Genomic DNA, 18,092 nt, shown 5'->3' on the forward strand with positions numbered 1-18,092 from the left:
CAGAAACAAGATCCAAACTCAGCAAGGTAAGCACCAAGTCCTGTGATTCTGTGTCTGGTATCTAGGGCTGTGGTAGTCAGCCATGTTCCAATATTCTTGTGAAGCCGGCTCCCAGACACTGGAGGCACCCATGGGTTCCGTCTTGGCTTGACTTTCTTCATTGTCTGATCCTTTTTCAGACAGATATTGTGTTCCCATTCTGATCTCTCCAACACCTCAGGGTCTCCAGTGAAACTCAGGCTTCCCTCTTAACTCTCTACACATTGGCCTCCCGGCCCTGTCTCAGAGAATCCAGCTCTGCTACACAATATCTAGCCACATTGTCTTCTTTCAGAAACCTTGGTGTGAGCCTTAGTCACTCTATTACAAATTCATTCTACATGCCTGCCAAACTAGCCCCACCCCCGCACCTCCCCTCTATCCTATCCCCCCACATCCCCAGTCCATTCCTCCTGTTTCTGTTCAGAAAAGGTCAGGGGAGGAGTCACTTTTGCTCTACGTTCAGAGGCTGTCTGTTCATCTCAGTGCCAGTGGGAGGAGTCAGTGTGTGACAGGCACATATAGCTGATCTCATCACAGCAGCAGTAGAAAGGTCCAGCCTATATCCTTCAAGACCTTCCCCTAAGGAAAGCCCTAACAGGCCTATTTCAAAGGTTCTCTAACCTCCCAGAGCAGCACCACCATCAAGTGTACCAAGGTGCATCAAGTGTACCAAGTGGATCGAGCGTACCAAGTAGATCAAGTGTACCAAGTGGATCAAGTGTGCCAAGTAGATCAAGTGTGTCAAATAGATCAAGTGGATCAAGTGTGTCAAGTAGATCAAGTATACCAAGTAGATCAAGTGGATCAAGTGTGCCAAGTAGATCAAGTGTACCAAGGTGGATCAAGTGTGCCGAGTGGATCAAGTGTACCAAGTGGATCAAGTGTGCCGAGTGGATCAAGGGAGAAATAAAGTATGAGAGAGCATGTTATGGATTTGTCTGTAGCTTTCCAAGTGAACTCACTCTATCCACTTCCCATTGAGGTTTGGAGAACTGCATGTCTTGATAAAAGGGGGGTGGGCATTTACTTAATGGCTTCTTGTTTTCAGTTTCTGATTAAAGTTTGCCACAGAAGTCACTGTCTCATGCTCATGAACTATATTATTGCTTCTTCAAAGACCTTCCTACCCAGTTATAATAAATCCAGAGTCCATGCCTCATAGGGGAATATTTTATCTCAGCACAAAATAATGGACTGATGGCCAGCCCCATGAAAGGAACTCACTCTGACACCTATTTTAGTGGGTACAAGAAGTGTATGCCAATGCCTTGTTCTGTCTCATGAAGTAAATGAGAAAATTGGCTTTGCTAGGAAATGTTATGACCACAATGGTGGCCTTGACACATGCTTTAGCTTGTAGAGTAGAAATAGGAAGCCAAGCAAGTTGTAAGGCACATAAACTGAGTCCTCTCCAACCCACCTCTTATGTGCCACATATCTACTTGGGCCTCTAAGGATATCCAGACCTCAAAGAACAATAAGAGCCCTCAATGCTGCTTCAAGAAAAGATGTAACAGTCTAGTACTTCAGTGTTAGTGTCTGTTGGATTACCATAAAGTGACTCAGAAAGGATTAACCGTGGGGAGCAGAGGAGAGGTCCTGAGTGAATGTGTGCTGTTGACACGGGCATGGCATGCCAAGGATCCTAGCCTCAGGTCACTCCCAAGCCCAGGTTGAGGTTCAGAGGGAAGGCAAAGTCTTCCTGCAGTCCATGTGTGGGTGTTGAAAGTGTGTGTAGAAAACGTCCACTATGGCTTTCTATGCCCCTCCCTGGATATTTATGGCCTGAAGATGAGACTGCTCCCCGCAGAGACTGCTCTTACTGAAATTAATTAAACCTGTCTCCTTGATCCAGCAGAATACCACAAACCCTGCCTTCATGGTTCAGCTGTGTACAATAACTCAGCCTCTCTGACCAAGTGTACCTAATAAAAATGCTGAGATTCTGGGAGGGTGGCCTGGGAGACGGGAACTGCAGCTTCTTGCCTCAGGCCGATCCTTGGAGCCATGCAAAGATGTGGTAATTAACAAATCCAGCCTCAACCCTCTCTGCTCTCACTAGTCCTCAGACTCTAGATAGGCAGCTACATCCTTTCTCTAGTCATTTAAAATATATTTGGGCCTCTGCCCCCCTACTCCCACCCCCACCCCTCGCACTTGGGAGGGACGGCCCCATCCCTTACCACAGGTGTTCACCTAGGCAGCACACTAGAGCTGACGCTGTGGTAGGGACACAGATGAGCAGACCCTGAGGGCCTGAGAGCAGGAGGATTGATCTCGTCTCCACCCTGTCTGCCACGTGGTGGCACAGGTGAGGGAAAGATACCCTCTCCCCTCCACTCTTTGCTACCTGAGGCAGGCCAGAGAGTGGGAGACTAGTCCTGCCCCTCACCAACTACAGCACACAGGAGAGCAGGCCCTGCACCCCACCTGGGCAGCACCCTAGAGCTGACCCTGTTGTCGGCGCAGGTGAGCCAGCACTGAGGGCATAAGAGCAGGAGAACCGACCTCCACCCCTGCCCCTTATGTGCCCCCTACAGCAATCAGGAGAGAGGGGCCTGTATCTTGCCTGAGCAGAACAATAGAGCTGGCCCGGGTGATGTGAGTATAGGTCACCTGGATCCGAGGGCCTGAGAGCAGGACAGCTGGCCCAGCTCCTTTCTTCAGGTTGCATTGGGTGAGCTAGCTGAGGCAGTGCTGGAGAGATCACCTAGGTCATAAAGATGTGGGAAAGCTGGCAAGCTGATCAACCCAGCTACCACCCAGGCCCAGAACCAGGGCTATGAGTGGACCCACCCCAACATCCACCTCATCTATGAGCTGTTTGAGCATGTAAAGGGGACAAACCTACAGATCCAAAACAGCAGGATCTCCATGACACAGGACAACAGGATGTCCAAGAGGAGCCCCAGCTACAGCCCATTATCAGTGGTGTAGCAGAAGGCAGGAGCCTGGAGCCAGACCAATGATTCCTGGCAATGAACACTTGCAAGTAAAAATGAATGAATGGACTAAAGAGTAAACTGTGCTGTGGTGATATTTTATTTGTGCTTTAATAAATAAAGCTTGCCTGGAGATCAGAGGAATAAGAACAGCCATTAGAAGTAAACAAAAGTCAGGCAATGGTAGCACACGCCTTTAATCCTATCACTTAGCAGGCAGGAATCTGCATGAATCTCTGTGAGTTCAAGGCCATACTGGAAACAGAGCCAGGTGTGGTGGCACATGCCTTAAATTCCAACACTAGTTAATCTTGGAGGTCTGTACAGGCAGACAGGAAGTGACAGAGCTGGGCAGAAAGAGGAAGTGATGTAGCTGGACAGAGAGAGGAAGTGAGATGGCAGAACAGCAAGGCATATAGGCATGGGTAGACAGGAAATAACTCGCATTTGGAAGCTGCAGAGTTGGTGAGGTGAGGTTAGCTGTGGCTTTCTCTATTTCTCTGATATCTCTCAGCTTTAACCCTATATCTGGCTCTGTGTTTTTTATTTAATAAGACCATTTAGAAATTCATCTACATTATATGACTAAACAGGCTATACTGCAGTCTCCAAAAAGGAAATTCTTCTCCTTTTTTAAAATTTTTTTGTTTCTTTGTTTTGTTTGGTTTTTTATTTTTCTTTTAAATTTGATTTTGATTTGAGAAGGATGTTGCAAGGGTATAGGGCAGATGTGAGAGGCCGGGGAGATAAGTGGGCTTGGAATGCATGATGTGAAATTCACAAAGAATCAATCAAAGTAAAAAGAAAATGTATTTGGGCCAATATTTTGACTAGTGCAGGCTACTTTCCTAACAACTTTACTCTTGGTAGGTACCAGCCCTTAATTTCCTTGCCCTTATCAGAATTTCACTGCTACCATTGTCCATTAACTTTTTCCTGGGCACAGAAGCTCTTAAAGTCCCCTGGGTTTCATCCCTTCACCTCTGCAGTGTAGGAACAATTTTTAGTTTTCATAGCAACAGGTAGTAATTCTCCATCAGGACAGTGACTATCCCATTGGTCTGTCAATCTACCAACATGAGAAGCTCAGAGTAGCCAATAATTCTAACTAAAGCTTCTATAGGTTAGTTCAAACTTCTCTATCCCTGGGCAGGTCTTTCCACGGTGAAATCAGGATTACAACACTTCAAAGTCTGAGGCTTTGTGAGGAAGGGAGTAACTTCTGAACTGGGTCACGGGAAGTAAGGGCCAGCCTTCTTCTACTATTGGTTTCTGGACCCCAAATTCTAGTGATTGAAGATAGAATGCTAGACCTCACTCAGTCACTGCGTGTACTGACCCTTTGAGATAACAGCCCAAACCTGCAAGTTTTCCCATAAGCTGGACCTTTCCAGATTTCAGTGTTGCTTCTGCATTCCATCAAGCCAGCTACTTCTTGTGATGATGTAAAATGTCAGAGAAGAGAATCTTGTGGTTCACTGTTACACCTTCTCATCTCTCAAACAGTTTATCCTGAGGCAATGTTAGGTGTGATATCAAGTCAGTGAACATTCTAGGAGGAACCTCTTCTGTGATGCATGTTCTACAGTGTGCATTGACATAAGAAGTAAAAATCAAATGCTTTGGAATCCTCTCCCTAAGCCCATCAACAAACTCTTCCCCCCAAATTCCATGTCCTTTACCCATGCTTTCCACTATTGTTTTCTCGAACATCTTCACCAACATGCCAAACTCCTAATCACTGCCCATGTATGAACATAGGCACACACCTCTTTGATCTGTATGTTTTCTACAAAGTGGATGCCTACCTGAGTGATGTTTCCCACCGTTCTTCCTAGCTATAGGAAGTGGGAGCACAGAGCTATACTGCAAACTGAGAAGTGCTAACATGACATATTGACCTGTTTGCAAGCCAGCCTTTGTGAGTCAGCCTGAGTCTCTATCAGTTTAGATAGTTAAGGTTTTGCAATGATTACTGTTCTGAAATAAAATCCTTACTTAAGATAACCATGCCATCAGCACTGATAAAGTTAATCAAGTAAGAGTAACTTGAAAGTAAAAGTATTGCACCATCACTTGTCTAGGCAGAGTCGCTCAACATGCCTGTGCTTGCACCTATGCATAGACTCTGCTGAGTACGGGAATTACCCACACCAAAGCATGCAAGTGTGTTGTAGTGGTAGCTCAGATATCACGAGGGCAATAGGTAGAGTATAAAACAAGAGAGAGGCTGTATTGATGAACTGTGAATCTCACATGGGTATGGAAGACACTGTTGCTCTGTCAAGAAGGTCTATGCAATCGTTTGGAATAGCTGGTGTTTCTCAACATCTGGGGATATTTGGGGAGGGGTGTATGGAATAAGAATAATATAGAAAAGGCTAGGAGGAGTGAGATCTAGATGCTTCCTTCCTCTGGGCCCAGAGTGATTTGACATGTAGAAGATAAAAGTGCCACACAAAAATGTGTCAAAAATATCCAGTTTCTTAGAGATGGCTAGGTATCCAAAATAGAAAATAAAATCGATGTGAGCCTAAATACGCACGTTCTCACCACTCCAAGTTGCAGTAGCAGCAGGAGCTTCCTGTCTTCCAGGGTTGTTCTATAATACTTGAACTGTTTGAATGTCTTGTTCATTCTCTATATCTCTTTAAACTCCATGCCAGGTAATTGGATGTCTGCTGTCTTTTGTGTAGCTAACAATCTAAGATCCATAATGAGAGAGATGACAGAATATTCAGATAATCCATACAAGGCTCCTCCAAGGGAAGAGGGGGAATGTAAGATGGACGGAGGTCATATCCTATCATTGCCCTGGCTCCTGAGAGCCAGCTCGCAGCTTCACACCTCTTGGTTGGTTGGAAATGTTGCCATCTCTTGGTTTCTGTGCTCTGTAAGGTTGCAGTAGGATTGTTGAAAAGCTGGGCTCTCCAATGTAGGGTAGACAGTACATACAGTTTTGATGGGGTTGGATGATCTCAGAAATTCTTGGTCTCTTCGGGTCATCATCTCTGCTTGAAAAATTGGATGATGTCCTGAAATAAATGTATCATCTATTCTCAGTGATGGATTAAATTAAGAACTGTCCATAATTTTATCCTTGGGATCAGTTTGACTTATATACAGTGATTAGTCTCCTGCCATAAGATTATATTTTATTGATTAATATTGATTTAGAAGTGCTACATCCTTAATTATAAATAACATTGTTGTATTTCTTCTTAAATAACCAGCAACTGAATTTATTATGGAGGTTTTCAACCTGTCATAGAAATAATTAATTGGCTTGCTCTGTCTCATGGTTTGGAATGTTTACATAGCACAGAAATGCTCTTTTCCATGATCTGTTAAAAATTATGTGGGTGAGAACATGCTTTCTACTTCCTGTATCTATATTTCAAGTCTGAATATTTTCAGAAATTACATTATCTGAATTTTTTAACTTTCTTTTTACTTATTCTTTGTGTCTTTCACATCATGCATTTCGATCCCATTCATTTCCCTGTCCCTTCATATCCACCCTCTGCCTCCCAAAAATAAAATAAAATATAAAAGAAGAAAGAAAGAAAAATCTCATCATGGAAGCTATAATGTGACACAGTGAGTCACACAGTTTCTTTTTATTCATGTATCTTTAATTGCAAGTGTTCATTGCAAAGAGTCATTGGTTTGGTTCGAGGTCTCTGGTTTCTGTTACACCATCGATACTGGACCCTCACTGGTACTCCTCTTGGATATCCTGTTGTTGGTGTGTGTCATGGAGATCCTGCAGCTTTGGGTCTGCAGGATCAGCCCCTTCACATGCTCCAGCGGATCACAGATGGGGTTGATGTTTGTACAGACCAACTCATAACCCTATTTCTGGGCCTGGGTAGTTTGCAGGGTTGGTCAGCTAGCCAGCTCTTCCCTGTCCTCATGTCCTCATGTCCAGGCATTGCCTCTTCCAGTTCACCCCTTGCAGTGAGTGATGAGCAAGGAGCAGGGCGGTTCTCCTGCTTTCATGATCTCAGGGTCGGCTCTCCCACACCCACACCAGCAGGGCCAGCTCTACTGTGTTGTCCAGGGGCGGTGCCGGGGCCACTCTCCCGAGTGCAGCTGGTGAGAGGCAGAAACAACTCTCCCACTGTTGTGACCCCTGGGCCAGCTCTCCCAACCACAGCAGGCAGTGAGGGATGGGGGGTGGGGTGGGGGCCATCTCTTCCCCATCCACACAACCATATGGCAGATGAGGGATGGGGCCAGATCTCCCAAGCTCACATTCTCAGGGTCTGTTCACATGCATGCACCCCTGTCAATATGGTCAGCTTTACTGTGCTGCCAAGGTGAGGTGCAGGGCCGCTTTCCCCGTACTGCAGCTAGTAAGAGGAGGGTCAGTTCCCTCACCCGCCACAGGTGGCAGGGAGGAGAGGAGAAAGGCATCTTTCCTTTACCCTCACCACCACTTGGCAGATGAGGGGGGCGTGGCCAGCTATCTCACCCTCATGCCCTCAGGGCTGGCTCACCTGCACCCCTGTCTATAGGGTCAACTCTACTGTGCTGCCCAGGTGAGGTGCAGCAATCTCTCTCCTGAGTGCTTCAGTAGGTAAGGGGCGGGATCAGTTTTCCCTAGTACTGCAGTCAGTGAGGGCCAGGGCCAACTTTGTGCAGCCCTGTCCTCTGGGCCTTTGGTGGTATCAGGACCCATGGACATCAACAGTGACTGCAACAGGGCCATGAACCCAAACATGGGCCCCACCATCCGCCTAGGCCCAGACATCACCGTGACCCTGGGTGGCAATGAATCTACCCGTCTCAGCCCGCTCCTCACTGCCCTCACCTGTTCAGATATGCCCCTGTCCACAGAACATGAGGCCATTCTGCCCCCACTCTCTCACCGCTCCATACATTTGCTCACCATAATAGTGCCTATGTTTTCTCCTTGGAGCCTGGGGCAGACCCTGGCATGCATGTGAATCTCCTTGTCCTGGTCAGTCTGTCATGGAGCTGGGTAGGACTGTGCTTTTTCCTGATTATCAGAATTCTTCTACCAGTAATATTCACATACACACTCTACCCTCATTTTTAATCTTTTCTATAGCAAATGTTTGGTTTTGTTTTCTATTTTATCTTTGTTGAAATTTTATTAATCTGTACTATTTGAAAGAGATGTAAGAATTCTGGTTTTCTTAAAAATAATCATTTCTCATACTTAATATTAAAAGGACATTCACATTGAAAATTAATTTGGGGATTTAAGAAACCATAAACAATTACATCATAATTAGAGGTTTCACTATTTTTATTATATTTTTCATTTAAAACATTTCTTCAACCATTCTACCGAATTTTTTTTCTAAAATGTTAAGTTCTATTTAATAGTATTTCCTCCCATATATTTTTTATGGGACAATTCAAATTAAAAAAAAATATTATTTAAGAGAGTGCTTTATTGGCTTGCCTTCTCTAGCTCCTTTTGTTGTTGTTGTTAGATTTATTTAACTTTATTTTGCATGTATGGGTGTTCTGTTTGCATGTGTATCTGTGCACCACGTGTGTGCAGTGACCGCAGAAGCCGTAAGAGGCCATTGGGTTCCCTGGAACTGCAGCTAGCCACAGTTGGTTGTAAGCAGGAAAAGGCATGGTCCTGCCCAGCTCCTGCTGAGACTGGAACCCAGGTCCTTGGGAAGAACAGCCATGCTCCTAACTGCTGAGCCATCCTGCCAGCCCCTCTATTTAACTCACAAACATCCCTTTGCAGTATAAATTTGTTTTGACTGTAATTCTAGGTATGTCCTATACATTTTCACAGACATAATTTTAACTGCTTACCAGATAGCTAGTGGTCGTTTTTTCCTCCAACTGGTAAAATAGCATTTTGAGAAAGTTACTATGCTTTTAAAAGTATTATATTGTTGATATTGTAGAATTTACGCTTTCGTGTGTGTGTGTGTGTGTGTGTGTGTGTGTGTGTGTGTGTGTGTGTGTGTGTATCATTTACCATGGTACATGTAAATTTAAAACAATGTTTTGTTTCATCTTGTGTATGTATGTATGAACAGTGTGTGTGTATTTGTTCATGGGTCAGGGCATATGCATGTCTCAATGTGTGTGTGTATAGGTTAGATAATACCCTTGGGTGTTGGTACCCCCTTACACTTGAGATGGGGTCTCTCTTGTCTGCTGCTGCACTGTGCACTCCAGTTAGCTGGCCTACAAGCCTCTGGGGGAGTATCCTATATTGTCTCACATCTCTGTAGGAGTGTTGGGCTTACACACATGGGCTACTCTGTCCAGCTTTTACATGGGTTCTGAGGATCCAAACTTAAGTCATCAGGCTTGTACTGCCCATATGTGGCTCTATTGAAGTTTACTTTTTTCATATGTATTACTAATATTACTAATACTACAGGAATATTACTAATACTACAGGAATTGTTGAGAAAGACATTCTCTGTAAGCAGAGTATAATATGTATAAGTAGTAATAATTACCTTTACTAATTTCAATGATAGAATATTTTAATTAATTATTGGTTTTCAAGATGGGATCTTGCTGTATATCCCTGCCTGGCCTTCTGATCCTCCTGCCCAAAGCTCCTGAGTTCAGGGACAATCTTGTTGCTTAAAGATTACAGGCTGCAGGTTTGCCTAGCATTCGGTAGGCCTTGGAGTCAGTGCTCAGTACTATAAACACACACACACACACACACACACACACACACACACACACACACACAGAGAGAGAGAGAGAGAGAGAGAGAGATACAGAGACAGAGAGACAGAGAGATAGAGAGAGACTGACACACACACAGAGGGGACAGAGACAGAGAGACACAGAGAGAGAGACAGACAGACACACACACAGAGACAGAGACAGAGAGAGACAGACACACACAGAGAGGAGACAGAGACAGAGAGACACACACACACAGAGACAGACAGACACACAGAGAGACAGAGAGAGACAGACGCACACACAGAGGAGACAGAGACAGAGAGACACAGAGAGAGAGAGACAGACAGACAGACAGACAGACACACACACACACACACACACACACACACACACATACACGCACAGACACACACAATTAAAATTCACACAGTAGCCTGAAATCTGCTGCCAGTGTCATAGTTTCCCCCACAATAAGTGTGAGATAGTAGTTTTCCTTTGCCTGTCTAGGAGTTTCACTGAGTTTTTCTATTCCCACAGGTTTTTCTATTTTTGTATTATTATTTACGTCGTTGTAAATAATTTACTTTGTCTTTTGCCTCAGGCTTTTTCCTGTTATGGCATTGCCACCTTTGACTCAACTTAATCAGTTTCCTTCATTTTACAATTAATTCATTTATTTCTAAATTATTTCCATTTGTCTTCTTGTAAAGAGCAAATGACCAGACTGGGATCTTGGTTCAAACTGAATCTTTTCCTAGTACGTGGCAGCTGTTCACTGAATATCAGTAACTTGGAATGGCATTTAACCTTGTGTTTTCCATTTCGTTTTAGGTGGGCCATAAAGCATAAAGCGATCAGGAAGCCCGGCCAGTGGAAACACTCCGAAGTTGAGAATCCTCTTTGGAACAAGCTCACATACATGTGGCCAGTCCTTCCCAGTGGCCAGCTTAATGAGGTTGTATCACTTTATTATATGATCCGGTATCTGCTTAGCCTTCTGAAAATGCCCATGTACCTTTTGAATTTCAATATAAAAAAGTCTTGTTAATTTTGTCGATTACTGAAAAGAGGTATATAAATATTTCACTATGGAAACAAATTGATCTTTTTTTTTCTTCTTGTAATCCCTCAAATTTTACTTCATACAATTTGAAATGCAGGTCTTAGTCATACATATGATCAGAATAGTATACTATAGTCAGACTTGTCATTATGTAGAAACTCTGGTATTTCTAATAAAAGTCTCAGTATTCAATGAAAAGCATCCCAAATTTTGGTTATCATATGTCTGGTATGTTTTCTTTCCATCATTTTACTTTCTGGTTTTGTATATTCTTAGAATGAGTCCAAAAATCACATTAGAATGTTTGTCTATGTCATCCTCTCTGAACTAAAGCCGTTAGCCTTGTCTGTCCTAACTCCACATGTACCTGAATTTCTATTTTCTTTCTGTTTTTCATGCCTACCTTCCCGCACCCCAGTCTTTTGTTCTTTTATCATGGCTTTTTTCTCCGTTTACTGGTTTGTACATTGTTCTTTGTATTTCCATTCTTTGGAGGGGTAGTGTTATTGTAATTACCCTGAACATTCTAACTTGCATAAATGAATGACCAAATTGCAAAGTTAATAAACATGTTTTGTCTTCTTTCAAGTAATAGGAACATTAGAATAGTTAACTTCAACCTTATGATTTCTGAAATGAGGAATTACTTATTGCCATATGTTTAAGTTTTATCATTAAAATCTCCACAAGATACTAACATTTTTGCATGCAGTCAATATGTATTTCCACTTATTCTAAAGTTTTCCCCTTACATCTCAGGTCCTCCACCTAAGGTTACTGTCCTTCTGGCCTGCATACCTTTCATTAGTACTTAGTAGATATGTTTCATTTATCTAAAAATGTCTTTACTTCGCCCTTGTTTGTGTCAGACTATCCCCCCAAATTCTTTGGCCCTTATTTGTAAAATGAAGAGAAAGAACTGAGGCATTAAATTAGCTGGAGTCAGATGGATGGACTATGTCTTCCAAAATGACTGGGTTTTGGGGTCCTGCTGCTTCTTGAAATGTTTGGGGAAGAAAGGACTTAGCAAGCAGCAAACTCAAATTAAATACAATCCATTTCACTTCAAATCTGCGTCCATTTCATTTGAAAGACCCACATTTCCAAATCCTTCTTCACATAATGGATTTGGAAGTTTGACATTCCTATTGTGGAATCAGAACACTTCGGGCATGTGTTCATTAATTTCATTCCAGATTTGATCTCCAAGTTTATGTTGTCTCTATTGTTTGTAATGTATTTAGGTGTCAGGGGTGGGAACAGGAAAACAGATGTGGTCTCTGGTGCCCAAATCTTACAGTTTAAGTATAGACTGTAAGAGAAGAGAAAATAAGGCAGAAAAAGGAGGTCAAGGTGATGAATCAAGAGTGAGGAGAGAGAGAGAAGAAATCTATGAACAAGCTTCTGTGTCCAAGCAGTAAAAGCTGAATGTCAAGGAAAAGCGAGTTAGGCTTGATAGCCTGGATGGGCCTGAGTGTTGAGTCACAATATTGAATCTAGGAAAACCATCTAACAATCGCTGAACTGAGTGAGTATCCAGTTCTTTGAATTTCATGACAAGAGCTATTCAAAATAGAGTGACGATTAACAGAAGAGATCTGAAATGCAAACACTGTGGAAATACAAAGTTATCTTCATGGTGTCTCAGGCTGCGCACATGCCGAAAAACAGACAGCTGATCTGAGAACTCATCCCATGCTATTGCCACTGTTTAGATACTATTTATACTAAAAGGAAATTAATAACATTTAGTAAAATGTAGTTAATAAGCTACAAAATTTCATGTATACAGGACATCAGTGTCTTAAAACATATTAAGCCTGATAAAAAACAGAGAACCAATACATTCTTTTGGTTTATTCTAAATAAACCAATGGTTTTAGTTTGTTCATTTTATTTAGGAATTGTTTAGTTTATTTAGGAATCATTTATAAGAATGGACCCTCGGGTTATTTTCTCAAACCTTGAAGAAAAGTTCTAAATTGAGAAATTACAGTTCTCAATCTTCAAAGACATGGAGTAATGGATTTTTCCCATTCAAAGATGAAACCATTAGAATTAGGGAGTTTAAAGAGGCTTAAGATTTTAGTATGTGCTACAGGAGATGATCATAAAACTAATAAGTTAAAATACATCTATTCGGATAGACCAGTGATCGAAGAAAATTAAAAGTACATGTTTTATTAATCTGTTGAGCTATGACTTTTTTCAGTGACCAAAGATGATAAAGGGCATGCATGATGGGGATCTGAAGACACAAGACAGGCCACTGTATCTACATATGGACTAGGAACTCTTCTACCAATGACGTGCAGTCTTTTGAAATGTCAGGCAAACTCAGAAACAATTTAAAGAAAGGGAGGGGAGAGAAACACAACTTTAAATAAACAAGAAAATCGAAGATTTTGTTATTTATCACTAACAGACACAGTGGACCAATATTGTGGAGAATCTGAAGTCACTGGTTAAGAGCTGACTTCTGAACCAACACATCTCTGTATTTGAGATGAGTGAAAAAGAAAGCAAGAGGAATTATCCACTTGAGGAGCACCCGGGCCCCTTAGGAATCTCCTGACAATGCAGCTGTGCTGTAGAATGGCCTGAACACAGAAAAGACCAATGGAGAAATGAGTGGGAAGACAAGAATTCCAACCGAGAAAATGGAGGGGGAGAAACAACCGCAGCCAATTTAATTATCCATGTTTTTGTTGTCCGTCATTATCCTGGGGCTGTATTTCTCTATTTGCATGAAGGGCAAAGTAAATGTCTTGGATGGGAAACCAGACATGCTGGCAAACCTCTGTGATCCTATCACTTGGGAAGCTGAGGCAGGAAGATTATAAGTTTAAGACCATCCTGGGCTACCTAGATGATGCCTTGTCAGCCAGGACTGCACAGTGACACCTTGTCTCAGAAAAACAAACAAAAACCAATTAAAAAAAAACTGAGGACAAGATTTAAGATATTTTAATTTTTGTTACATTCTCTCTCTCTCTCTCTCTCTCTCTCTCTCTCTCTGTGTGTGTGTGTGTGTGTGTGTGTGTGTGTGTGTGTGTGTGTGTGTGTGTGTGTTTGAAGGTGCAGGTATGCCATATTGTTCCCATGAAGGTCAGAGGACAACTTGTGGGAGTCTGTTCTCTCCTTCTACCACATGGGGCCTGGGGATGGAACGCAGGTCATCAGCCTTGGTGACTAGCACTTTTACCTGGTGAGCCATCTCATCTACCCAAGAGTTAAAGTATCATAGAAGTAAGAATTGATGTTAGTAGCTCAGATATTTGGAAAGCTCATTCCCATTTCTGGGTGTTTCTGCGATGTCTTACACTGAGGTGGGTAGGGCTCTTTGGGGTTTCTTCCTTCTACCTAGAAATCAGAGGAGCCATCTGAAGGTAGCAGGGCATCCATGGAGCTGAACAAATGTCCACAGTGACTACCACTGTCAGAGGCAAGTTGGAAACTAAATAAATCAAAACCAGCTAGGGGCTAAACAATCACATCTGATTTGTTCCTCAGAAACATAGTATCTAAATTAATTTTGTGTTCCTATGATAATAACCAAGGCAACTTAGAAAGCATTTAATTTGGCTTATGGTTTCAGATGGCAGAGAATCAGATCAGATCAAAGGAAGAGCTGAGAGTTCATATCTTGATCCATAACCATAAAGTAGAGAGAGAGAGTTAACAGCAATGGTGTGGACTTCTGAAACTTCAAAGCCCACTCTCAGATATATCTTCTCCAAAAATATCTTCTCCTGATCCTTCCCAAATAATGCCCCCAAACAGGAACCAAGCATTCAAATAAATATATGATCCTTTGGGAGTCATTCTCAATCAAACAACCACAATGAGGTATTGAAAAATTCTTAGGTCCAAACCCTCATTTATAAGTTGACAAGCACACAGGCTAACTGAGAGAGAGAATCATTTTTCCCTTCCATGGTTCAAAATGGAGAGAGAGAGAGAGAGAGAGAGAGAGAGAGAGAGAGAGAGAGAGAGAGAGATCTCAGTAATTTTACACCCAAATGCCAATGTAAAATTAATCTATCTGTGTACATGTGACTTGTATATGTGTATATACATGTGACCTGTTTGTGTGTGTGTGTGTGTGTGTGTGTGTGTGTGTGTGTGTGTGTGTGTGTGTGTGTGTATAAACCAGAGAATAATTTGGATTTCTATCTTCAGGGATTGTCTATTTGTTCTTTTTACAGACAGAGTTTCTCATTCACCTACAATTAAAAAGCAAGAAAAACTAATGAGAGCAGCATCCAATTTAAGGAGTTAGAAGAATAACAGTAAGAATGAACTGTTAGGGATTAGGTAGCAGGCTGGAGATGTAGCTCAGTGGCCGAGTACATTCCTAGCATGCATAAGGCCCCATGTTTGACCACTAATACCACAAAAAATGAAAAAATTAGAAAAAAGGAAATAAAATAAATATAAAATCAAAAGCTGACAAACCAGACTAAATGGCACATGTACACACCACAGAAGCATCAAAACAAAAAATCTGTTCTTTGTAAATATTAATAAAAATATATACATAGCCATACTTATTAAGAGAGTTTGGATTAAATGAAATAATACTAAGAATAAAATGATAAGAATAAAAGAATAAGATGATATATAGCTGCTAAGAAACTAGGAAAACAAAGGGATATTATAAATAACTATATGCTAATAATTATAGTAATTAATAAAATGATCAAATTGTTGGGCAAAAAGTAGTATATTAAAAAGAAGTCAAGAAGAAAGACACAGGGCTGGTTGGCTGGCCCACGGGTCAAGGTGCTTGCCACCAAGTCTAATAACCAGAGTTTCATCCCTAGGGCCCACATGTTATAAGAAGAGACCTGAACTGCTAGATAAGTTGTTCTCTGATCTCACCTTTGCACACCCACATCACCCTCCCAATAAAGACATAAATTTAATTAAAAAGAGACAGAAAACCTGAGTGGTCCACCAGCCATGGGGGAAAAAAAGTTAAGTCAACCCCACAACTACACCATGGCCTAGTTTTTCTGATTCATTGTACCAAACACATAACAAACAAAAAATTCAGAATTCACACAAAAATCAAAGAAATATCTTCCAATTCATTTCACAAAGCTAGGGAAACATTGATACCACCCTTGATGAGGATACTATAAGAACTTTATGTGCTAATTCTAGTTACATGTATCTGCAAACATTCTAAGGAAAATATTAGCTAACTGAATTCAGCAATCTATAGGCTATACACCATGACTGGTTTGAATAAACATCAGTCAACCATTATTCAGAAATATTAGATTAATTTAAAATGAGAAAATTAATTAATGTAATTGACACATATATGATGCAAACACAAGTAATATAAACACAAATACATTCAAAAGAGCTTTGTATAGCCCAATGCAAGTTTAGCACTTTAATGGGGATGCTCCAGATTGAAGCTGAGGTCTCCTTCATGGTACACACTGTCTCTGAGCTACCACCATATGCCATCTTACATCCTAAAAACACAGCAAAATGGGACTTCCTTAACTGCACATAGAACATTTATATAGCAAACAAATTCCGAAAAGCTGACTTAAATGTACATGCAATGGCAGAGGGTCAACAAAAGCCAACATGCAAAGAAGAATAAGATGGAGGAGCGCAGATACCAAGACTTAACCAGATATGGAGTGTCACCAGACAGGAGAACACTGTGCATGGTAGACAAACTGACATGTTGAAGAGAATGGAATGATGAGTTTTTCAGAATGGGTAGTACAGATGGATGGTGGATGCCGCCAGGCCAGTTGCTAATGCATGTGGGAGGAAATAAGGAAGAGTGATAGAAAGGAAGGAGAGCCAGGGGTGGGAGTGAGCTTGTCTTTTGCTCAACATCATCTGTGATCACTCTTTCTTCCATTCACTCTGCTTGCTCCTTTTAAGCTCTGTGGATAGCAATTGTATTTCCCGACCATCCCAGGTGTTCTGTGAGCCATCCTTGGTTTCCTCATTTCCCACACATCATGCTCCACTAAGCTTCGTATCTGATATGCACACTTCTACCGATCCTTTGCTGCACTAAGGCCAGTACTCTTACCAAAGGAGCTGTACCCCCAGCACCCAACCAGACAAATAGGACAAATCGAAATACCCCATTTGGATTGACACAGTATTGCAACTACATTCTAAACCTTCAGGACTGTGGTGTGACCTTATAGAGTCAGGGTCTCCTCTTGTGAGATTCTCTGCAGTGCCTTCCTTCGTTATCATGACTTTCCAGTTGATGTCTAAGTAAGTTTCTGCCATCCTTAAAAGTATAGATTATTCTATCCAGTTTTTAGTTTTATTTCTGTTCCTAAAATAAACAATCAATAACTATTTGAGGAGTGGATGAATTAATAATATGAGTAAAAGTTTATATAAATAAATATAAAGGCACTAAATTCCACAAAGGAAATTATGAAATGTATTATTACTTCATCATCTTATTCTGCTTTTTAACACCTCTCCAGTGCGGTCTACCCCGCCATCTTAATCTAGTTTAAGATGATATCATTTCAGGTTATTGTAAAATTCCTTTTCACACATTTTTTATTTCCTTCACACTGACTAAAAATACTTCACTCAAAAGCAAAACCAAAGAATCTTGAGGTTAATTCACTTCTACTTTTCTAAAATGTTTCTTTCCTTTGATACTTTAAAAAAATCATCAATTTAAAATTTTAAAAGTTGGATACCTTTAAAAAAGTGATCAATTTTAACTAAAAAAAATCACTGAATTTCTTGTTTATGAAAAGAAATACCTACAATTCTTTGGAACAGCTCAAATGTCCAATAAATTTTTGCTAAATGAATGAAGGATTAAAGGTACAAAAGACTCAAAATAATTATTTCTCTTATTTCTTTTTTCACTCATTTTTGAAGGCATTTGACTGGCCAATAGAAGGTCTCCTGGTGCCAAAGAGCCCTCCCATGAAGAGGCCGGTTTGTAAGAAAGCAGGGCAGTGTGGCCCTGTAAGACTCCGAATTCTCAGGAATGGAGATAAGAAAAAGAGCAGACCCCTCGTTTTTGGCTCAGACATCTCACTGGGGCGGAAATCACAGTAAGAGCAACAACCCATTCATACTCACCTTTCAGTACACTTTCCAGGTTCTACAGACATGTGTCTTCGACTTGAATGTTTTCTGGAGGAATCACATATTGATTCAAAAAGGGTCCTATTTAAAGATGAAAATAGACACACAATGTTATTTAGTTTTTGTGTCAGGAGCTTAAACTGATCTCTTCTTTTTCCTCCACACATGAACAGAAGAAGGAGTTAGTAGGAGTAGCGGCTGCAATTTAAACAGCTCAATGTTCTCAATTAGTGCTTTTGTCTGAGTTTTACTAGTGTATGTAGACATAAGTGAGTTCC

General features: G+C 41.4%; 1 protein-coding gene across 10 annotated transcripts in view; it reads left to right on the plus strand.

The window, feature by feature from the left end:
• Dcdc1 (doublecortin domain containing 1) overlaps positions 1-18,092 on the plus strand; it is a 404,056-nt gene that overhangs the window by 325,308 nt on the left and 60,656 nt on the right. For all 10 annotated transcript variants that reach the window (XM_076570234.1, XM_076570233.1, XM_042275867.2 and 7 more), the window contains 2 exons: positions 10,470-10,593; positions 17,602-17,780. In XM_076570234.1, coding sequence (XP_076426349.1) covers positions 10,470-10,593; positions 17,602-17,780 — 303 coding nt within the window. The remainder of the gene's footprint in view (positions 1-10,469; positions 10,594-17,601; positions 17,781-18,092) is intronic.

Source organism: Peromyscus maniculatus, chromosome 4 (assembly GCF_049852395.1).
Source record: "Peromyscus maniculatus bairdii isolate BWxNUB_F1_BW_parent chromosome 4, HU_Pman_BW_mat_3.1, whole genome shotgun sequence".
Classification (NCBI taxonomy): Eukaryota; Metazoa; Chordata; class Mammalia; order Rodentia; family Cricetidae; genus Peromyscus; species Peromyscus maniculatus.